The sequence below is a fragment of the Carassius gibelio genome, chromosome A14 (genome assembly GCF_023724105.1).
Source record: "Carassius gibelio isolate Cgi1373 ecotype wild population from Czech Republic chromosome A14, carGib1.2-hapl.c, whole genome shotgun sequence".
NCBI lineage: Eukaryota > Metazoa > Chordata > Actinopteri > Cypriniformes > Cyprinidae > Carassius > Carassius gibelio.
In genome coordinates, this window is record NC_068384.1 from 18,608,450 (window position 1) to 18,633,317 (window position 24,868).

Genomic DNA, 24,868 nt, shown 5'->3' on the forward strand with positions numbered 1-24,868 from the left:
CTCATTGTACCCAGCTTTTGAAAATGCTTATTATTGTGTTCAAAGAGTGCAGCTTTCACTGATTATTTACAGTGTAACAGAAGTAGCTCTCAAAATGCACTTAAAGCGTCATGAGGTGTAAAAAGGGATACTTTTAATAGACCTTAAGCGCCAGACATACAAGCACCCGGCTATCTTCAGAATATTGACTTTGAACTTCCTTTTTTGCAGTAGCTCTGTTTCATTTTCTGTAGCATCGCTGTTAACGACTAATTTGCTGGTGAAGTGGATTTACTCATTGCAGAGTTAATGAAAGTTACCATGTGCATTGTAATGATTGAAGCGGATTTCATTAATGTAAGTAAACAAGGAAAGTTTAGAAACAAGCAGTTGAGTCATAAAGCTGTAAGATCTTATTTTCATGCTGTTGAAATACAAGCCAAAAGACAGAAGACAATGAGCTCAATTAGCAATGAAAAGAAGGCAGAGCTAAATAAGGCCTGTTGTTTAGGCTTTAATAACAGTAATATGTGGGCTCATAATGGGGTTACGGCAATCATCCCGCTGAGAAAATTTCCCCCGCTTCCGATGGCCAATAGGTCTGCTTTACCTTTCCTCTTCAGCCAATCACGGGCCTATCATTCTGATACATTTTAAATGTTTTAATCCTTAGTTCCTTACAATCAGGGATGTGTAAAAAGATACAAATCTTAGCATGTTAAGGTGTTTTTCCTTTTTGATTCTTTTTAATTCGGTTGCGCATCAGGTGAAGATCACATTTCTAAACCAAAGTAACTAACTTCTCCTCAAAAACATTTCTCACATGTCACTGCTGGTTATATATTCATTATAAGTTAAGTTAAGAATTAAAGGGTGAAAATAAATTTAGTATTATGTAGTTGCAAGCCAACAAGTGTGATGGTGTCACTTGCGGTTTTGAAGTAAATCTCTGTAACATGTTTTTGAAATTAAACTCTATTTTTATTATCTTGCTTGTAGGTATAAGACGACAGGTCACGAGTCAGCTGATATTTTGATAGTTACATATTGCTGTGCGTTTAAGTGGCTGCTCTGTTCATTGATTGGCTTGTAAACACATTTGTCAGTGTTCGTCCTCGTTCCTCAGGCTGTCAGGACGTCCGTCTTTTGATTGCTTCTGACAAGCATGGTCATCACGGATGATGGGTTGCTAGGAGACCATGTCCTTTTAAACGCTGAGATGATTTGTTTGTTATTTTGGAAGTAACTAAAGAGGTACGACGTAAATACGACACGTGTTTCATCTTAGGATTCCTTTGAAAAACAAACAGTCTGCAATAATCTCTCTCAAATGAAACAGATTCACTTTCTTAAATGTCTATTGCAGAAATCCGGCTCTCACGAGCACATACGCAGCTGGAGATGCAGATGAAACGCAAAAGCTCAGGCTCAAAAGGAGCTCGGGTCTGTCTAGACAGATCAACGGCCACAAACTTCTAATGAGTCTAAAACACAGTGAATGCAGGACATCTACTGGTTCCTTCAGCAACAGAGTTTCACAAAATTCCCACATCTTGATGCGTTTACATATATTTTTCTCTTGACTTCCTATAGAAATGGATTTATGAGGTATTTTCATGCACTATAAGCAGCTGTCAGGATTCATTCACTCAGCAGCAATGTTTTTAACATGGTATTTTTGGTAAGTGTGTGCATGGAGTCATTAGATGTTAACATATACACATATTAAGTTTAGGATGATTAGGATGTGTATAATCTCTAAGTGAGTGTTTGTGGAGCCCTCTGCTGGTTACAGTAGGAGATGCACCTGAAGATTGACATTATTTTTGTGGTTTATGACTACAGAGCAGCCTGTTCGTGTGTTTGTATAAACCTGCTCATATTAAGTCTCAGGGGGGCATAAAACAAACTTCTTCAGGGAATCTCTGCTTGTCTTGTCCCACTCCAGACGCTTCCTCTAGCATTACAGATTCATAAATGACGATTAAGATGCACCATGAAACACCCCAATAAATCAAAGTGGAGTCTGAGACCCAAAACATACACGATCTCAAAATTTGAATCAATGAAAGTCACTGAAACGTGCTTTAGTCACCGTGGTGAAGTTCTGCTGTCAGCCAGTTAAATGTGGAGGCCAAAAGAGGAAGAGGAAGAAGCAGACAGTCAGACACAGAGGAGGAGGAGCACTTGTTCCTCTGGTTAATTCTCGCACCCTCACCCAAAAACAGTCAGTGTAGGGCATAAGAAAGGAACTGAGATACTCCGAAAGAGACAATACAGACAGATATAGCCATAGGAGAGCGTTTTATAGTCCAACCAATGGCTCCTTGGACAAAAACAAGCTCTCAAAGATATGGAGTTGGTGAGTTTTGCTTGGGGTTTTTTTGTGTGGTTGTGTGTGTGTGCATGTGATTCACCTGTGTATTTTAAATGTGAAGTTGTGTGTTTATATTCCTGGCGGCCTTCGCAGCAGGCATATATAGATGTTTGATTTAGTTCCTATATCTCAGGATGTGGGCAGAGACGGATCAGTTAAGCAGCCCAACAGTCACTGGACTAAACAGATTGCAGCATTTTATCATTTTGCACTTATTTAGTTTTGAAAATCTGCCTTTTTTGTTTTATGTCTCTATGACGGTGCCGTTAATGCAATATAGTGCAAAAACAAACTGTTACCTGAACCCCATGACAGTTTCTTACTTAAAACTTAAAATGCATTGTAAAAGTTTGCATCTTTTGGTTAACAACGGTATATTAAAGTCAAAAATATAATTTAATGCAACTGAATCAACCTGAAATAATGTCATATGGGAACTTCTGCACATTTTTACTTTCTATAGCAAGGAGGAATCACTTATTTAGCCTGTTTGCAGAACGGTTGTGCTATAAGGTTTGTCAGCATTTAATAACACAAGAGGAGACCTGTGTGAATTAAACACACAAGGGAGATATCTTTATTACCTCAGTCGTTTCTCCTAGACAGCAGTGAGAAGAGACTAGGAATCTCCTCTAGAGACTTACTAAGGTCTCAGAATTTGCTCAGGATACCAAAGTTTGAGATCAAAATCCAGAGATCTCCATATAAATATAAATATAAATATAAATATAAATAATATTGCTGCTATCCACATTCATTTTATAGCTCTATACTCTTACTGTAGGACAGCTATGACTCATTTATTCCCGGCTTATTATAGTTAATTAAAACATAAAATTTATGTCTACAATATAATACATTAAATGAAATAAAATATTACATTTTAAGTTAGCAACATGTCAACATCTCATTTTCTTTTAGTTTAAGATTGTGAACTAAAATAACTTAAACTACAATTTAAATAAACTTAATAAAACACTTAGACATGTTTAAAAAAAATCAATAAGATAAATAAACTAAAACCATAATAATTATTTCTGTTGCTTGAAATAAAATAAACATTAGCTGAAAAACAAAACAAAAAAACAATGCAACATATCTCATTTTATTTTAAAGTTGATGATTGTTAATAAAAACCACATAGACATGGTATTTTTTAATAATATGAAGACAGAATAACTTCATAGTTTGTGTTGACTATTATTTTAGGAATAAGAGAAACATCTGAGACAATGTTGATCCTTAAATTAAATGCATGTGAGAAGTTTTTCTGCTGTAACTAAATAGCAACATTTGGGAAGAAATATTTCATGCAAATTTCACTGAAATCTCTTTTAATTAAGAGAAGTTTATAGTCCAGCTCATATGCGAAGTGTTCAACAGTACAAAGCTTGAAATGGTCAAACTAATTCGAGAACTGCTATTTAAAGTTATCTATGAATGTAGGATCCAGAGCGTTGGGGTTATTTGAAAAGCAAAAGTGACTTGACTTCTGTAGGAATGTGTAGTCAGCAGGGCTGTAGCTCACAGCACGTTTGTTGGAAGATATAAAGCTAATAGCATGCTTAAACTTATTAGGAACTTGAAATAAAAGCTGTCTGATCATGTAAATGTATATTCATTGATTCTGAATGTTATTTCAATTGTAAACATGCTGATGGCGGTGTGTATCTGTGTGTGCTATGTTGTACAGGAAGCTGCTCTGAGAGGAAGTAGGCCAACGAACTCGTACTTGCAGAAATGAATTGTGTGTGTGCGTATGTGTGTGTGCGCGCGTGTGTAATAATAATGTCCTCCATCTCTGCTTATGCACTTTAACTTTCAGTGTCATTGACGCTGGCTGAAGTATTAAAGTTCAGCGTGTGCGTCCTCCTGCTGCTTTTCTGCTCCAGACATAAATCAAAAGACTCTTTTGAAGTCGTTGAGGGCAGATATCTTTTGATGTCTTTTTGGAAGCATTAAATGATCTGTTTGGCTAAACATCTCCTGAAAACTAAATCCAAACTGTGACATCTCTTTCAGTTTCATGCAGTTTATATGCTCTTTCTTTTTTTCTGAAGTTAAGTGGAATTTTGTCGCCAAAGCGGAGAAGCAGTTGTCCCTGGCTATCGGGGATACGGTGCACATACAGGAGTCATGTGAAGGTGAGGGATCCTGGGATATTGCTGAGAATCAAACCCATGACCTTGGTGTTGCTTGCGCCATTTTCCACAACAACAACAAAAAAAAAAGTCTTACTCAGTATTGTTTTCTTGTTTTTCTGTGCAAATATCTACAAATTTTCAACTCCCCCGTTGTATTCAAAAACTGGGTACAGCTTCTGTGTTGGTTGGTTTCCATGCAACTGCCCCAATGAACAACAGCAAAAAAAAAAAAAAAAACAACAACAACAACCTCACACTATAAATAACACCAAGCTTCATTTGACTTTGAAACTAAAATAGATAGAAAAAAACAATAGATTTTTCTTAGATGATTCAGATGAGTCTGAATTTCTTAGTCTTTGTTTTCATAGATTCTCATGCATTTCATAATTTAGTGTTCGAAAAACTACAATAACGTTATTTAACCTCACTCTTTGATGTTGAGGTTTTGCACAGAAACCAATGAGGTTCAATGGGAGAGTCAAAATGTCCCCAACACAAACACTTTGCATGCACATTCATGACCCTGAATGAGAAATATGACCAGTATTTTGAGCAGGTTTAAAAACTGGCCTCAACACAACAGGAGGGTTGAATCGAGATATAATTACTTGAGAATCAAAATTAATAAAATTAAGCCAGCAAACACTGAATCAGGGGCAGACTGGGGCTAAATGCGGCCCTAGACTTTTTGGCACAGAGCGGCCCACGCCCATTACACCATAAACCCACCAGGTTATTAGAGCAATTTTACTCCCACTTACTAACATAAAAGACATTAATTAAAATGCTTTTTTATATATAAATATCATAAATGAGTGACTGTCATACTTCTTTACATTATATTTTATCTATCCTGGTGTATATGGCAATTGTAAATAATTTTGAAGAATTTTGACACGTCTCTTTTACATAGAGAACTAGTTTAAATGCCTACCATAATATCAGTCCATATGAAACAATGCTCTGCTTTTCTCTTGAAGACTTGGAATGTAGTGCAGAATGTGGAGTGTTTTTTTATGAAGGTAAAATGATTTGCAGCATTTTACTGTTTCTCGTAAGTGTAATTAATGTATTGTGAAACTGCAGCTTCATGAAAAATGCTAAACAATTATGAACTGAATGCTTCTGACTTCAATTTTTCCGTGCTTTCACTTTTGGCAGATTTTTTTTTCTGCCAAAAGATGGTCAAAAGCACTGCAAGCCTGTAAACAGTGATTTGCAAGAGAATAAAACAGTTTAAACAGATTGACTGCATAGAACCAATCTGTAATAGTGATGTTCGGTTGTTGAACGAATCGTTCTTTTGCATGTTTTAATTAAGATGTTATTTTGTGAATTATTATCTTTTTTTTTTTTTACGGTATGTGTATGTTAAAAGTATCATTCAGCAAGAACAATCCTGAACTAAATGAAGATTAATTTCTTGGCGTTTATCGAACCAAATAGATAAGAGTAAATTGAGAGTCAGCGAGAGGCTCAGTTGATTCGTTACAAGAAGAAGGTGGACCAACCCTCCCCCTCACGCTTGCAAAACTCAGTTAAGCCCCTTTCACACTACACGTTGGACCCGGCATATTGCCTGAACATTGCCAGGTCGCCTTCTGTGTGAAAGCGAGCACGTCCCGGGATTGATTCCGGCATTGAACCCAGGACGAGCGCTGTGTGAACAAAAGCCAGATCTAATGCCGTGTCAAAGTGATGACGCACGTTATCGCTCGACTCTTTTACCGGCTGTTTTGAAAGAGGTTAAACGTTCGCAACGAAAAGTATTTGCAAACTGTAATGAAGCAGAGATCAGTTAGTTCCTCACTTTCCGCGCTGACGCCGAGATCGTTCGCTTCACTGAGAGAATGGGGCAGCATTTGGAAACAGCTCTATGTGGTGAGACGTTCAGATGTGAGTGGGATACTGTACTACGCTCTTAAAAATAATGAAGCAGAGATCAGTTAGTTCCTCACTTTCCGCGCTGACGCCGAGATCGTTCGCTTTCTTCAGTGAAAGTATAGTACATTACACGTCACGCCCTGATGTCACATGTTGTTACGGGATCTTTACGGGTTTTGTGTGAAAGCACGCACATATCCCTGGTAATCACTGGCAGTGTGAACGTGCAAAATCTAGCAACCCGGGAACAATTGACGGAAAACTTTACCCGTTTATTTGCATTTATTTACATGCCAAAATTTTAAGCACATAAAAAAGAAAGACGGATTTGTACATATCAGTTTATTTCGGGAACTTTTGGCCCGCATACACAACAAGTCATTTAGACAATTGCAACAGTTTTTTTTTTTTACATACAGATTTGTTATATGCAGTCAATCTGTTTTGCAGTTCTTTAAACTGCAGTGCTTTTGACTGTCTTTTTGTGAAAAAAACAACAACATTGCTTTATTTCACAATACTTGAATTACACTTACAAGTAACAGTAACATGGTGCAAATAATTGTTTGAAACGCGATTTACACCTTTACAAAGCTTCTCTTTCACATGGAAATTTTATTTACACTTACAGTATCAGTATAATTTACGCTTACAAACACTCTTATGTATATAATTATATTATATAATTCCACAAATATTACCCTGCATATGCAAATCTTTTTGACGTCATTTTACCTTCATAGTTTTTATTGTACTTTGCAGTTGCTTGACATATCCTTTCATTTTATAGAGTTTTAAAGTTCCAATTGTGGAAGACAGTGTAAAAAACTGATGATGATGAAAAATACAGTAAACAGTAATATTGTGAAAAAGTTTCAATTTAGAATAGCCTTTTTCTATTCAAATAGTAAAAAAAAAAAAATAATAATAATAATATTCCTGTGATCAAAGCTGCATTTTAAACATCATTACTCCAGTCTTCAGTGTGACATGATCCTTCAGAAATCATTCTGGTGTACAATATTCTGATTTGTTCAAGAAACATTTCTGATTATTTTCAATGTTGAAAACAGTTGTGCTGTTTCATATTTTTGTGGATTACCATTCAGTCTGGATCAGGAAGCTGCCTATTCCCTATTCATCAAGGTTGCATTAAATTGATTTAAATGACAGTAAAGATATACTTATTACAAATTATTTATATTTCAAATAAATGCTGTTCTTTCCTGTAATCAACAAATAATCCTGAAAAATTTCAAACATCACAGTTTCCACAAAAATATTAAATATTTAAACCATTTTCAATACTGATAATAATAATAAGAATGATTATTGATAATTGATCACAAATAATAATTGATTATAATTAAGCAGCAAATCAGCATATTATAATGATTTCTGAAGGATCAACACTGAAGACTCCAGTAAAGATGCAGAAAAATCAGGTATGATCATAGAATTAAATTAAATTTAAATGGAAACATTAAACCATCAAAACATTTACATTATCTTCAATAGAATAAATATATATATAATTTTCCTAATCACGACACTTTAAAGCCTTTAAACTTTTAAGATTTACAATGTTCTAGAGTAAGGTTGAGAATGATATTTTATTTTTATTTTTATTTAATTTTTTTATACTTTTTCTTGACATGTGAAATTACTGAAGAAATATACAAGGCAACCTAATTGCTAAAAACTGTTAGGTTATAATGTTCATTTTTTAAATGCTGTTTGAGCAACAGAAATATTCTCTCGAAATCGCCTGAAATCTAAATCAGTATGTACTTGTTTCAGGATGGTTTAAAGGTTACGTGATCAAGGACAAAGAGAAAAAAGTGAGTAAACAGCTTTTAGTTTTTGGTGTTTGTACAAGAGCAGAATGTTTTATTCCTGAATATCTGACCTGAAGTTCCTCTCCCAACTGTTTGCTGATTTACTTTGTTCCTTATTTAAGGGAGCATTTCCTGCAAGCTTTATAGTGTTAAAGGAAGTTATCGTCGAAAAGAAAGGGTGAGTTTCTGTCCATCTGTCAGTCCATCCATCCATCCATCCATCCATCCACCCTCTGACCCTCTCTCTGTTTCCTTCTGCAGAGATGAGGAGATCATAATGTCTGGTGAGATGCCGCTGGTGAAGGAGGTGACCACCACACTGAGAGAATGGGGCAGCATTTGGAAACAGCTCTATGTGGTGAGACGTTCAGATGTGAGTGGGATACTGTACTACGCTCTTAAAAATAAAGGTTCTTTATTGGCGTGTGGTTCCACGAAGAACCCTGGAATCTTTCCATTCCACAAAAGGTCCTTTAGATGTTTCAAATGTTCTTCACACTAAGAACTAAATATTTATTTTATGAGGTGCTCACTAAAAGGTTCGTTGGGGAACAAAATGGATAAAAACTCTTTTTGGAACCTTTATTTTTAAGAGTGTAGTGATATTACTTTTGCAATATGCGTACTGTGCCAAGTATGGGAGTTTTCTGAATTGCATAGCCTGACAGAATGTGCATTGTACGTGAAATATTATATCCTACGGTGCCCGTAAAGTGACTTGTTCGGTTTACTTAGTTTTGTTTTGGCCACAAAACAATAACTCGAGGGAACGTGATAATATGTCAAGGCCATGAGATATTAATTTGTGGGAACGTCATATTAACTCGTGGGAGCGGCATATTGTGAACAACATCCATTTCTCGTGGCCACGACTTTTGATGTTGAGGGAACGACATGTTTTTCTCGTAGCCACGATTATTGTAGGATGTCGTTACCTTGACAAAATGATCTCGTGGCCACGACATAGAATGACGTTCCCACGAGTTAATATGACGTTCCTACAAATTAATATCTCGTGGCCTCGACATATTATCATGTTCCCACAAGTTATTATTTTGTGGCCACGACAAAACTAAGTAAACCGAACAAGTCACCTTACAGGCACCATAATATCCCACAAAATGACCTTGCGTTCTCAGTGTGAAGTGACAACAAAAACGACGTTTAGAGTCAAAATTAAATCAGAAGTGATAAAGTTTACTTCTTGGTCTTATTGTGAACCATTCTTCAGAATTTTTTTTGTTTTTTTTGTTTTTTTACTTAAGATTTATATAAAATGTTTTATATAAAAAAATAATATATATTTTAAAAATAATGATATAAAAAAAAAACTCGATATTAATCAATTCTCTTTTTTGCTGAACGATACTGATTCTTAAATCCCAGGAATTGACAAGTGTAGCCTGTATTCAGTTATTGGATGGAACATTGAAGGGCACTTCCCATCCAATAAATCGCAAGAGAGGGGTATTTTGCTAAATATATGCGCTATATATTCATTATAATTTTTAATGTTCTTTAATTCATTGTAAATATATGTAAATTATACATAATCTAGTATGGAGTCTTGCAAGTGAAACATCCAAAATAATAACTTTTTGTTATAAATGTGTTATTTGTAATGACTTCTGACCAATCAGTGCTGGTCTTATTTCCCATCAGTCCAGTAAAAAGGAGCGTTTCAGTCAGGTGCAGCGGCTGATGTGGGATCTGATGGAGTGGCGTTCACAGCTCCTGTCCGGGACGCTGCCGAGTGACGAGTTCAAGGAGCTCAAACAGAAAGTCACCTCAAAGATTGACTACGGAAATAAGTATGTATTTCAGGTGTCTGTTCCACTTGTGCTCATGTCTGTGTGTATTTTTTACTATGCTAATATAAACCATGCATACATTCATATCTTAATTTATAGTATATGAATGTCACCATACAGTACTATGGTATTATCATCTGATATCATAATTGTACTAACACACATCTGATAAAGCAGAGAATAATATGATCCAGTCGGCTGGTGTAATTCCTCTGCAGAACTTCAGTGATTTGCTCTAGGCTGTTGTTAATGGATAAGTTAATTTGTACATTAACAATAAGAAATTAATTAACAAACCTGAAGGGGATAAAATGTCTTTCTGACGCCTGAACTTTAATAAATTACTGAGGAAAAAATAAAAAAAATTACTCCCTCACCACTTGGAGGGTGAGGATTCAGGTTCTTGGATTCAGATCTATTTAAGTTAATTATTGTTTTCTCAAGATAATGAGTTAGATATCCAATATTGGTGTTTTCAATGTAAACATTTGGGCATGAAAATACAATGCTTTTGATGTCATTTAGTTTTTGTTGTTGTATTTTCTTGTGCTGTTTCTTGTAATTATAGTCTCTTTATTCTTATTTCATTACTGATTGTATTCGATAAACTTGAGAACTGAAATTAGCTATACTAGTATTATTTTTTGTTGTGATATTAAATTAATATAGAGAATTGTGAAATTTCTAAAATTATCTAACATTTTAGGCATTTAAAAAATCTTAGTTCCTGCAAAAATTACTTTTATTCTGATACATATTGTTTGTCATGAAATGAAAATACTCATACCATGATGTAAGATTTTGCCTAGTGACATTATACAAATATTTGATAGAAATACAATATTTTCAATATTGTACACTATTCAATATTATACAATATTTCAGTATTTTTAATATATTATGCCGGGGTTATGATTGTTAACTAAATACTAAACACATTTTGTATAAATAGAACTGAAATTAAATAAGATACAGATGAAAAGTGTAAAACTAAGGGAAATATAGATTAAACATTTAAATGAGTTTAAAATAAAGCCCTAAAATGACTCCCTGAAAATAAGAACAATTTACAACTTAAACTAAAACTGGAATACAAATAAATGTATAATAAAAAAATGAAAAAATAAATAAATAAAATGACTATTTAAAAAGATAAATAAATAATTGAAAAATGACAGTGTAAATTAAAAGTTCAAAATTCAAAATGTACGAAATAAATTAATTTATAATAGTATATAAATTATACTAAAATAACACAAATTACAGTGTAGTGTTTCATTAAACTGACGTCTAAGGTGCATCTTTGGACTCACGCTTCTCCAGCAGAGCTCCGAGCAAGAGCACAACTGTCAGATCATTTCAAGGATCTGTGTTTGCGCACTGAATTATCATTTGAAATTAGATACATGTGGGAGTACAAACAGTCAAACTCCAAGTCAAATTACAGTAAGCATCATTCTGCCTCCAGGATCTTGGAGTTGGATGTGGTGGTACGGGACACAGATGGGAATATTCTGGACCCAGAGAACGCAAGCGTCATCAGCCTCTTCAGAGCGCACGAGGACGCTACAGCCAAGATCACAGAGCGCATTAAAGAAGAACAGGTTTTTATTTCACTTTCGTTTCAACGGTTTGCTGACGAACCATGAGAATAAAACCACAAGGAGCTTCTTGCATTTCAAGTATCAAAAAGCGAGTTTACATTTTGAATGAGACATTTTTAGCAATGGCATTTAGCAATGCCATTGCAACCAGCCACACACCCTAGCAACTGCAAAATAATGCCCTAGGAACCACCCAAACACCCTAGCAAAACAACAGTAATGCCCAAGTGACCACTTTGCAATGCCATAGCAACCACCCAGACATCCTAGAAACCACTTAACAATAATAGGCAATATTAGAATCTTCAAGGCAGGTGTGTTGAGGCAAGTTGGAGCTAAACACCGCAGGACACCAGCCCTCCAAGACCGAGTTTGGAGACCCCAATCTAGACTGCCTAGAATCCAGTCAGACACCCTACCAACTCCCCAGTTCACCCTAGCAACCACTTATCAACACCTTCACAATTTACTAGACACTAGGAGACCCCCACTAGGACACCCTAGCAACTGCATAACGATTCCCTTGTAATCACCTAGACACCCTAGCAGCAATTGCATAATAATGTTCTAGTAACCACTCAGAACACCCTAGAAACCACTCAGAAATGCCTTGCCATCCATCTAGAACATCCAAGCAATCATCCAGACACCCTAGCAGCTGTATAATAATGCAACACCTTTACAACCAGGCAAAACAGCCTAGCTAGCATCTGGACACCCTATCAACCACCCAGACACTTTGCCAACTGCAACCACGCAGAAAACATTAGCAACCCAGCAGCTGTTAAATAAGAGCTCTGTTCAGTTCATTTAAACTCTGTTTAATATCATCTCTCATCTCTTCTGTTCTGCTATGTGTAGTCCAACGTTCAGATGGATCATTCTGGAGTATCCGCACGGATCCAGTCTTCTCCCACTCACAGCCTGTATGTCTTTGTGCGTAACTTTGTGTGTCGTATCGGTGAGGATTCGGAGCTCTTCATGTCTCTTTACGACCCCAACAAACAGACCAACATCAGGTGCGTCTCACCGACACACACTTTAATGGTAAGTCTAAGAGGAGTTTGTCATAAATCCAACACTGTCTCTATCTGTCCGTGCAGTGAGAATTATTTGGTCCGTTGGGGAGATAAAGGTTTGCCCAAGGACATTGAGATGCTCAACAGTCTAAAGGTGGTCTTTACAGTAAGTCACTTACAGATTTCACTCCTCAGTCTGTTTAAGGTAAATATGAAAGCCCATTTCTGCCACATGAGTAAAAAAAGACACACACTTTGCTGAATCATAATTATGAGATTTAAAAGTTATAATTATGACATACAAATGTCAAAATTATGACACAAAGATCGAATTATGTAATAATGAATTAGTATCTCATAATTTACTTTTGTTGTCATTATTTGTCGCCCCCCTCCATAATTAATTGGTCATAAATTTGACTTTTTGTCATAAATCATAATTATGGTATTAAAATATATCTCCTAATTATGACTTTTCATGTCATAAATTTGACTTTTTTATGCTATAAATTACTATTTATAATAATTTTATAATAGTCTACATAATGGACTATTTATAATAGTCTTTTTAATTCAAAATGATGACATCAAAAAACTAATTACTTAATGACTTAGTACCTCATAAGTGACTTTTTGGGATGGCACCACAAGGCACTTTTCACTTGCAGAATGCAAGCTTTTGGAGGGTACATAAGTTTGAACTAACCTGTTGAGGAGATAGGTAACATGAGCTTTTTTGGCTCATTGAATACCATTCTTACTGCTGAATTCCAGATCAGATACAAAGGCTTGATAGAAATTGCAGGAAGGCCCACTGAAAGAGCATTACAATATTCCAGTCTGGAGAGAACAAGAACTTGGGCGAGAAGTTGTGCTGCTTGCTCTGACAGGAAGGGTCTAATCTTTCTAGGCAAATCTGCAGGACCAGGTCATTGTAGCAATATGATCTGTGAAGCTTAACTGATCATTGATCACAACTCCTGGGTTTCTGGCTGTTCTGGAAGGAGTTATGGTTGATGAACCCATCTGTGTAGAGCAGTCGTGATGAAATGATGGGTTTGCTGGAACCATAAGCTGCTCTGTCTTTGTAAGGTTGAATTGAATGTGATGGTCCTTCATCCAGCTAGAAATGTCTCTCAGACCGGCTGCAATGCAAGCAGCTACCGTCGGATCATCAGGTTGGAATGAGAAGTAGAGTTGGGTGTCATCAGCATAGAAGTGATAAGAAAAGCCATGCTTCTGAATGACAGATCCCAATTATGTCATGTCCTGTAGATGGAGAAGATAAGTGGTCCAGGCACTGAGCCTTGAGGAACCCCAGTAGCAAGAAGTTGTGACTTAGAAAATTCACCCCTCCAAGACACCCTTAAGGACCTACCTGAGAGGTAGGACTTGATCCACAGGAGTGCAGTTCCTGAGATGACCATGTTTCTGAGGCTGGATGGGAGAATCTGGTGGTTAACTGTGTCAAAAGTTTGCATACAGCACCAGCAAGATGAGTCAGCTATTCTTGCCAGTTCCAGGGCTTCAGAAACTGAGTTTCATGGCAGTCTTAGTTGAGTGGCTGCTTTTGAAGCCAGATTGGTAGCTCTCCAGGAGGTTGTTCTGTACAAGAAAAACCTGTTGCTCTGGCTTCACCGTGGCCTTCCGGATCCCCGCTTACACTTCAGTCGCCGGAGCCATCTGCTTCGCCTTGGGCCTCCCGATCACCCCGATCGTCACCCTGACTCTTTGGCTATCTGTCTCCACCTTGGGCTGCTCCACCACCTGCATGACTGCCATTGGTCAGCCCCTAGAGCCGTCAGCCCTTCCTCCACCATTGCACCTCTGTCCGTCGGCTCCTCAATAGGCCACCTTCATGGCTGTGGCCGGTGAACCACCAGGCTCCTCCTGCTCCCTCCTGGCTTCTCCTTGGCTCCTTCCTCCATCTGATCCACCCTTGGCTCTGCTCGTAGTCCTTCTTCTGGGTGTCCGTCCTCCGGTCGAACCTCCAACTGTATTGTCTGCCTGCCTTCCTGCAAGCCCTTTGCCATCCCATGTAACCATACCATTTCCACTCCTTTGTCCTCCTCCTATAAGTCCCTCTCCGTCCTTCCCTTCGTTTCTGTGGCACGAGGTCGCCCCTTCCTTGAGGGGGGTGAACTGTCACACCCCTGGTCTATTTGTTGTGTTTTCTTTCCCCATGCGCCCTATGTGACATAGTTTCTGTCTCCCGGTCATTATTTCAGTTGGTTCAGGTGTGTCTAGTTAATTATCTTCATTTGCCAGCCTTCTTAAGCTGTGTTCTGTTGACTGTTGTCTGTCCGGAATTGTTTTGGATTACCATTAAAAGTGTTTGTTATAATCTTCGTCGTGCCTTCGTCTCCCTAACACTCAGCCAATTGCGTCATGACAATTATACACTTTTTATATTGGATATTATTATATCTCATTAAAAAAAGTTCTATAATTATGACTGTCATAAATGATCTAATAATTTTGACGTCTTCGACTAATATCTTATAATTGCAACCTTTTAATCTCATAATTATGATTAAGCAAAGCATGCTTGTTTTCTTATGTGGTGAAAATGGGCTTTCCATGGAATTAAAAAAAAAAAAGATTTTTGTGATGATACAGTTTGTTTGATGTCACAATGCAGGCATATTCAAATGGCGGTCCAGGTCTGGACCTCTGCTTGGTTTTCGACCAGGCCACAAGATATAATGGCAACGGCAGCACCATTTTACCATTTATAAATTAAGTGAGCAGTACTTCAAAAGAACGGAGTGGTTCACACCACAAGCGCTCAGGGTCCTTTATTGTAATGTTCTTTTAAAGCCCTTCTCATATGGAGGACCAAACCTGCAGAAATGAATAAATAAATAAATATGCAGATGAATAAATAAATATAATAAAAGGAAAATATAAAAATGTAAAAAATAAATGTGATAAAAACAAAAATAAATAATAGTTAATTTGTAATAAAATTGTATTCTGAATTTATATTTTAAATTACCCCTTTCCTTTATGTATTGTTTGTTTTTGTATTTATTTTACATTTATTTTCATTCTTTTTAAGTTTTATTTACTTATACTTTCACTAATTTTAATTTAATTTTTTTTTTAATATGTATTTATTTATTCCCATATGTATTTATTTTCAGATTCATTTATTCATTTATTTATATATTTTTACTTTTCCATGTGCCACATGGGAATGAGGGAGGTGGTCCTTGTGGAATGCCAGTGAATCATTGGTTGAGAGCTCACGCAGATATGTCAGATTAAACTAAAAATAAAGGTCAGAGTTTGAGAGTTGGATGTGCCAGATCAACTGGAGAGATCCAGTATATTTTCAAAGATTCTCATTTATTATGTTGAATTATTTAATAGCAACTGAATTCAGTTACTGATAGTTACATTATTAAGCCACTCAGTGGAGGTTTCTACGGTGTGTTCATTTTGTAATCAGAGATAATCTTCACTCTCATATGCATTGTGAGCATAAGTTTATCATAAACCAGTTATACCCAAGGTCTCTACGGTCTACTCAGGCTCACAATGCTTTTTGGAAACACTACCCACTGGCATAGAGTTGGCTTGATGTTAGAAGCTCGGTATTTGCAAATTCAGGGATCATCTCTAAAGTTAAATACATTAGTATACACATTTCTAATTCCAATGGCATTTTAAGAAAATAGCTTACAGTCACTAAACCAACTGTAAAGTGTTAAGCTACTAGACAGGTATATGATTTGAGTTTATTTTATAAATATAAAAAATCAAACACATACCAATGTTGTATGTGACCTTAGAGATGGTCCCTAAACTTGCGAATATAAAGCATGTAGCGCCAAGCTAACTTAATGCCAGTGGGTCGCGTTTCCAAAAAGCATTGTGAGCCTGGATTTATGATAAACTCACAATGCTTTTGGGAGTCTTTTATCTGTGTTTACAAAATGAAGACAAGCCTTAGAAACCAAAACAGAGTGTCTATTGTCATCAACCTACAAACTCATAGACGATGTTGATAGTTCCGGGCTTAATGATGTAACTATGAAGATAAGTAACTGAATTCAGTTACTATAAAATAATTAGAAATAATAACGTGAATCTGTGAAAATATATTGGATCTCTCCGATCTCTATCAATAGTTTAATCTGATTCTTCTGCGTGAGCTTTCAACCAATGATTCACTATCGATCTACAAGGGCTGCCTCCCTCATTTCCATGTTGCACATGGAAAAGTAAAAAGAAATATATGAATAAATAAATCTGGAAATAAATACATATGGGAATAAATCAATGCATAAAAATAAATAAATAAATTGATATATATAAATGAAAGAATAAGTAAATAAAAGTACAAAAACTAATAAAAATACATTTAAAATAAACTAACTATTCATACTGACTATTCAAATCAGGTTTTGATTTTTTTTTCATCTACATTTAGTAAAATTAATCAGTATGTTAAGAGCATTTTAAAAATAAACACTTTTTTTAAAATTGGGGAAATATTTTTTTTCGATGGCAAGGAAAGACAAAATAAACACTCAACATTACTAGATAACTCTGTTTTCCGCACATGATGAGAGCGTCTTGCATATGTTTGTTTCTACAAACTCTCCAGACTTCAAGAGGAAAACTCTGAACCCCCATACAGTATCTTTTTTTTTTTTGTCACATGGCCTTCTGCCTTACATAAGCATTTAAGCGTAAAATATAATAATAGCCTGATAAAACATCTGATCTTATCTTTTGATAATCATATTTAATTGTGCTCAACTGATGATTTTAATTTTTTAAAATATATTTATATATAAATATATTTATTTAATTATTTTTTAATAGAAACATTCTCAGAAGCCAGTGACCTTTGGTTCTGAGGACCAAATATCAAAAAGGGAACTGTGTAACTATTCATATATATATATATATATATATATATATATATATATTCTTTTTTTTTTTAACAGTGGTTTACTGAACAAATTGGTCTCTCTTTAAATATATTCCGTTATAATTAATTTTCTTTCGGATACATATCTACCTTGGGTTATGCTCTATATTGAGCCCTTTTACATTAGGCCTACTATAATGTTAACAACAGATCCCGAACTTAATTGTATTATTTATAATTATTTATATTTATTAACTTAATTATTTTTAAATATAACAAGCAAGACTCAACTTAAATGTATGAAATGAATGTTAAATGAATATAATGCAGCTTTTAACTTATAAATTATAGAATTTCTACTGTTGAAATATAGTTAATTTACATAGTGCCTCTCATAACTCGTTTCATAACAGATTTATTGAAACATTAAATAATTAAGACATCACTAATAGGCAAACTAAAATATAATGAGTATATAGTTTAGTATTTCGTGAAATGCTCTTCTCTAGACTTCATTTGTAGTGAACTGATGAGCTGTGGACACTGGTGACTTGACTGAGGAAATGCTACGTGATGATTTGTTTACAAGCTGTTTTACTGCCATGTTTTTTCATGTTAAATCTAGTAGTAAAGATGAAGTAATGATCCTGCTCCGCACTGCCCCTTGTACTGAGCCCTTTTTATCGTGAAAATTGCATGTTATTTTTTATTTAGTACTGTCATGAATAAGCTATTTCACATAACGGATGTTCACATATGCTCCACAAGAAAAAATAATAACTGAATTCATAAAAATGACCCCGTTCAAAATCTTAATGCTGTGTGTTATGTCCTGGATGATCCAAGAGTGTTTTTATGTTTTGTGTCAGTTGTTTTTCTCCTGATCAGTTCAACTGCCTGCTGTTCTACTAAAAAATCCTTCAGCTCATGCACATTCTTTGGTTTTCCAGCATCTTCTACACATCTGAACCCTTTCCAGTAATGGCTGTATAATTTTGTATAGTCCGTACCTCCACTAGGAAGGAAATATAGAGCCCAGACCTCTTGGATCTTTAATTGAATAGCCCTGTCCTAAGGACTTTTTTCTTTCTTTCTCTCTAAAGGATCTGGGGAATAAAGACCTGGGCAGAGAGAAGATCTATCTGATCTGTCAGATTGTGCGTTTGGGCCGTATGGATTTAAAAGATGCTAATCATAAGAAGTGCACGATGGGCCTGCGGAGGCCGTTTGGTGTCGCTGGTAAATCTCAGTGTGAATGTTCTCATTTGATCTGCATGTAGCATACAGACACACAGCTGATATATCTGTGCTTACCGGCAGTGATGGACATCAGCGACATCATCAAAGGAAAGACAGAATGTGACGAAGAGAAACAATATTTCATTCCGTTTCACCCGTAAGTCTATCCTCTTCTCATCTTCTGTTCATCCACACACACACACACACACACACACACACACACACACACACACACACACACACACACATATATATATATATATATATATATATATATATTCAGACTTCATTTATTTATTTCCTGTAAAATTGGAAATTGAGCAAAACAGACAACATTGTGTCTGAAATAACACAAATTAACTAGAGATGTTCCGATACCCTTTTTCTCTTCCCGATACCGATTCCGATACCTGGGCTCAGGGTATCGGCCGATACCGAGTACTGATCCGATACCTGGGTGTATATCTGTATATACAGCTGTATATACTACTAGCCCTGTGTAAATTGCTAGAATTTTTTTATGGTGTGCTTCAGACAGATCCCTCAATAAAACATGAACAAATACATGGTGAACTACTGTATTTATTACAGTATTTTTATTATCTAACATGAATTTGACAGTATTATTTATTTTCTTATGCAAAAAAGAACTTCAAATGCAGCCAAAAATCTAACACCGCAAACTAAAAAAGGTATTTAAGTTTTACAATATAACTGTATAAAAAAACTGCAACAAATAAGTCTAGGAATATAAAAAAAGATCTATTAATCAGATAATCTCTAACAAGTAAAAAACAAGTAAAAAACAAGCAACCATCTAGGCATAATTATTATTATTATAGAGATGTATTATTATTACTGTAGGCTACAACAGTAGCTTTATATATTGTCAATTTACTCATGTAAACCAAACATTTATTTTAATGGGCTGCCATGAAGATCTTTGAGTGTCTGTGTTTATGATATGACAGTATTCTCAAATGAAACGGTAAATTCTCATGAAGTGACGGTTTATGCGTTCGTGTCCTCATGACACACAGCAGAGACTACAAAACAGCGAGCTCTCGCGCATCTGTGCCAGTCACCCACAGAGATGTAGATTTTGCGGGAGTAATATTTAAATAGTATTTTGCAGTTTAATATTCACAGACACTAGTATATATTCGGCTACTGTCTGGAGCCCTGCGTTTTGACTTACACGGAAGCGACTGAACGCAGTTGCCGGTACTGAATATACTCGAGAGTCTGTAACTACCGGTACTACAGAGACATACTGCTAACCACTGATCTATAATATAGTAGCGGCTTCACTGTGTTTTGGCAGTTTAGAATGTGATGAGTGATCCAGTCATATATAGATAAGGGCTGCTAACGCGTTTTCATTTCTTCTTCGCTGCTCTAAACAGGGGTTGCTTGTGGCAACACAGCACAACTTCCTGTGTTTTCAATGCATTTTGAGCAGCGAAGAAGAACCGTGCAGCGGTTAGGCAAAGCTTGCGGTCATAACTAGGTCTTTTTTAAGAAAATGGTATCGGATCGGTATATGGGTTCATGTACTCGCCGATGCCGATGCCAGAATTTGTTGTGGTATCGGAGATATTTCCGATACTAGTATCGGAATCGGAACAACTCTAAAATTAACTGTTGTATAAGATGAGTATCACATTTGCACTCATGTAATATTGCACTTATAGCCTACAGCCCATGTGATATTTCTTAATTATGTCCTGTAAACATGAAACACAATCTCCAACGGGCTTTTGGCCCATATCTTGAATTCTAGGGACATTTTCTAGGCTCCATCAGGCAGTAATGTTGCTCTGCCTCATATTAGTCAGCAATCGACTGAATGAAATGGCAGATGATCCACGTAGGTCTGTGGCGGGGCAAGTGCGTCAAATGCGTTACTCATTACTGCGTTATGTCATTTACTCCCATGGTCCAAAAGAGTGTACAGATAGATAGATAGATAGACACACACAATAAAATAATTATTAGATTAAAACAGTTCAATAATTAGATAAAAGTCAAAATTACAGCATGACAAATTACATATGTTATAAAAGGGAAATGAGGGAAATTTTTAAAAAAATCATAAACAGCATTTAAAGTCACATTTACTCTCTCTCTCTCACACTCTCTCTCTTACTTTCTCTCTCTCTCTCTCTCTCTGTATATATATATATATATATATATATATATATATATATATATATATATATATATATATATATATATATATATATATATAAATGTAAATGAACCATTTAATAAATGCATAATATTTTTTTATGTTAATATTGAAAGTCTTTTTTCTGTTTCTTTGTGTGTTTGTAGGGTTATAGCTGAGAATGACTTTCTTCACATTCTCCTCAACAAAGTAACAACGTCGCGAGGTGACAGCGGAGGTCAAGGTATGGCTCAAATGACAGCACAGAATCACCGCTCCCTCTGCTAATGCTTTAATACGTGCTGGACCCATAATCCCGTCTGCCCACACTCACACACAGAGACACAATACAGCAGAACAGTGATGACAGACGCTTGAGCTTTATGTCATTAAAACAGACATTAGAGAATGAGACGAGGGGTAAAGGATGAACAAAAACAGTTCAAACTTAGTTGACGGTGTTATTTTACCTCATTTATCCACCATATGCACCTGCTATTATTCATAAAGTATGCTTGTATAAAGAATATTTTGAAATCATTGTATATTTCTAGGCACATACATTTTATCATAGAGAAATTCCTTGCATTGCTTTCATGATCCTGATGGTGAAACTAATGTGGAACATTAAACACCATGTCAGGTCTGTGGGTCACCATGAAAGCTCTAGTGGGCGACATCGTCCAGATCCGAAAGGAATATCCCCACCTGGTGGACCGGAGCACCGTGGTTGCGCGAAAACTGGGTTTTCCTGAGATCATCATGCCGGGAGACATCCGCAATGACATCTACCTCACGCTGCACTCCGGAGACTTCGACAAGTACAACAAAACCACACAGAAGAACGTGGAGGTCATTATGCTGGTTTGTGATGAGGAGGGGAAGGTTGTGCCGGTGAGTGTGACCCCTGAGTGCGAGGCCAAAAGTCAGCCTTACCTCACTGGGATAGGGCTTTCTGTGTTGATTGACAGCTCTTTTGTGTTATTGTACAGAACTCAATCTGTCTGGGAGCTGGAGATCAACCTGTAAATGAATACAGGTCAGTCATTTACTACCAGATCAAGCAACCTCGCTGGATGGAAACTTTTAAGGTAAGAAATGAGTTAGACATTGAGCATACTACCAATCAGTCAGTGAATTAGTATCAACAACATCCATCTTTGCACTGCAGACCTGACATTGGTAGGTGTAAACGTGTTACAGTGGGAGACATTGCAAACAGACTATGTGCTCACAGTTTTGAATATGGGACCACTGATATAAAGCTCCGGTATTTTCTATGTACAATAAGCAGAATTGCAAAATAAAGGGAAAAAGTGGAGATATGGTTAGAAAGCATGAAGCTCGCTGTGTCAGAATGCAATCCATCAGTCAAATCCAAAGCAAGACGCAACCCATAGCAATGCATTATAATAGCGATGTCTCAGATAGTCTGATGGCAAATAAAAAGTAAACAATGAATCAACGAGTGATCATTACAAAAGTGTTCATTAAATACATGGAACATGGAAGCTCAAATGTTATGTGCTAGAACAGACCTCATTGGTTCTCGTGCATCACGCACATTTTAGTGTTTACTTTTCCTATTAAAGGCGGTTGGCAAACCCACTTAAAGGTGCATCTCGAGGATTGGGATTTGGGCCGATCAAGTATTTTTTTAACTAATCGGTATTGGCTCTTCTAGGCCCAATCCTTAATTTACATCAGCTGGCATGCCAGTGTCCTGCAGTAGGAGATGTTTTGTACCGTTAAGTGGGTTTGCATAAATATATGAAACTAAAACCACCAGTAGGTGGCAGCAAGTATTAATAAATGAATGCGACAAGTGACCACAGTGTTTATGAACCATTGAATCATTCACTGAATCAGTGTCTCACCAGATTCATTTAAAAATGCTTGTCAGTTGTCGGGCACATCCTTTGAGAACCTTTGAAAAAAAAAAAAAAAAAACATGACTTGATTTTGTTAATATATTATATGCATTTAACAATTGTATCCATTATACATTTATGGAGTGATTTGATTTGGAGGGGAGCCTTTAAAAATAAAAGCACCATAATAAGAGCTTAATTGTTCACAATTAGACCAGGAACATGTATTCTGAAAGCATAAAATTTGATGTTGAATCTAATCCTTTTGAATCCGGTGTTCTGTCGATTTGTCCTACGCTGTCAGATTTTCCTACCTCCCACCAAAACAGTGGGTAGTAAAATTCCACAACGAAAATTCTACTGTAAAGTTATGGTTTATTAACGTCTACACCTACCACAACCCTAATCATACCCTTACAGTACTGCAAATACAGTAATTATGTGTTATATTCGCGGTTGTAGCTAAAAGGGATACAGTTACAGGAAACCAACAATAAATATTATTTTCTACCAATTAGATTGCGTTTTTATTAAAGTCTACACCTACCCCAGCCCTAAACCTACCCTTACAGTAATGCAGATACATTAAATATCGTTGTTTAGCATGAGACAAAGGACGCGAAATTGATGTGCGCGTGCGCAGTAAACCCGGGTAGGAAAATCTGACGGGGTAGGATAAAATGTCAGGACACCGGCCCAGTTTTCAGTCTGTATGTAGTAATGTTTTCCTCCGGTCTGTAGGTGGCGATTCCTCTGGAGGAGATGCCCAGAATCCACCTGCGCTTCATGTTCCGTCATCGATCCTCACAGGAGTGTAAGTTTAGCAGCTTTAGTGTCTCCTGCACTCATGAGCTACAGTCTTTTAAAATATGTCAAGACACCAGTTAGCAGACAGAAGAAAAAATGTGTCATGATTTAAACATTGATTGACTTGGTGGTATGTCCCACTGTGTACTGTCTTGAAACATATCCAAAAGTATATACTTTACAATCAGCAGTTTTGCAGTGCATACTAATGTAGATGTATGCAGACTGGGATTCTGGCCCAATCTAAAAAATAATAATAAAATTAAAATCAGATACAGAGTTCAGCTGATGGAAAAACAACACGTTCGTTTCCAAACCCTCATTCTAGAAAGCATGTGAAATCATCTGATTATCATGAGTCATCAGCATTTTTGTTTTATGTGCACTTGCACAAAGATGAGCTGAAAGCCATTAAAGTATAGCTTAAATTAAAAGCCACAGAACTGTAATTTAAGCTCTTGACATCCAGTCTGTCATATACTACCAAATATGATGCTGGATGTTAGTGGAAAGGAAATCAGATATGAATGTAATGTGTAATTTGTGTTGTGCAGCAAAGGACAAGAGTGAAAAGAACTTTGCGATGGCGTTTGTGCGTCTGATGAAGGAAGACGGGACCGTTCTGAGAGATGGCATACATGAGCTCACCGTCTTTAAGGTCAGAAGGCCAGAAATGTGTGGAAATAGATGTAATAATATTTTTTACATGGGTTTTTGGAGTGACATAGAGACATTGCAAAGCATTTTTATCTGCCATTTATTTTTAAACAATTATTTTAGTTTAATTAGATGCTTTAGACTAAAAAAATTGAAAACTGTGAGTCAGCATTAAGTCATTTAAGATTTCTTAATTAATCACGTTAAATTAGGATTAAGTTAAATGAGAGAAGTCTCATTTAATAATAGTTACAACCAATATGACATTTACTATTTATTATAGTCCTTTACACATTCAAAAAGACATAAAAATACAGTAGCACAAACCTCATATTTACTATTTACTATATATTAATATAATATATACCTCATATATTACACTTACATATTTATAATTGAACACAATTGCTAGTTCCCTTATCTAGTTTTCTCCAAAATGTGTTAGAAAAATATGCAAATAAATAAATTAAGAAACTTAAACATATAAAGAAATTACTTGAATGTAATGAAAAAAAATGTTCTTTAGTTTTTGTACTCTTTAAAATTAAATTCAAAACTAACCAATGCAAAGAGCTTCCAT

The 24,868-nt window shown here is 36.0% G+C and overlaps 1 protein-coding gene across 2 annotated transcripts in view; it reads left to right on the forward strand.

Annotated features, from left to right (window-relative positions):
* Positions 1 to 2,155: 2,155 nt before the first annotated feature.
* Positions 2,156 to 24,868, forward strand: part of LOC128027734 (dedicator of cytokinesis protein 2) — a 98,370-nt gene continuing 75,657 nt past the window's right edge. Inside the window, exons 1-16 of one of the 2 annotated variants that reach the window (XM_052615558.1) lie at positions 2,156 to 2,341; positions 4,417 to 4,500; positions 8,188 to 8,228; positions 8,348 to 8,403; positions 8,487 to 8,583; positions 9,888 to 10,036; positions 11,505 to 11,640; positions 12,502 to 12,659; positions 12,744 to 12,825; positions 18,648 to 18,783; positions 18,865 to 18,940; positions 21,121 to 21,197; positions 21,597 to 21,847; positions 21,946 to 22,044; positions 23,566 to 23,638; positions 24,186 to 24,289. In XM_052615558.1, the coding sequence (XP_052471518.1) occupies positions 2,299 to 2,341; positions 4,417 to 4,500; positions 8,188 to 8,228; positions 8,348 to 8,403; positions 8,487 to 8,583; positions 9,888 to 10,036; positions 11,505 to 11,640; positions 12,502 to 12,659; positions 12,744 to 12,825; positions 18,648 to 18,783; positions 18,865 to 18,940; positions 21,121 to 21,197; positions 21,597 to 21,847; positions 21,946 to 22,044; positions 23,566 to 23,638; positions 24,186 to 24,289 (1,662 nt within the window). In that variant the 5' untranslated portion in view covers positions 2,156 to 2,298. Of the gene's footprint in view, positions 2,342 to 4,416; positions 4,501 to 8,187; positions 8,229 to 8,347; positions 8,404 to 8,486; positions 8,599 to 9,887; positions 10,037 to 11,504; positions 11,641 to 12,501; positions 12,660 to 12,743; positions 12,826 to 18,647; positions 18,784 to 18,864; positions 18,941 to 21,120; positions 21,198 to 21,596; positions 21,848 to 21,945; positions 22,045 to 23,565; positions 23,639 to 24,185; positions 24,290 to 24,868 lie in introns of both variants that reach the window. The other variant, XM_052615557.1, reaches the window with a different exon arrangement.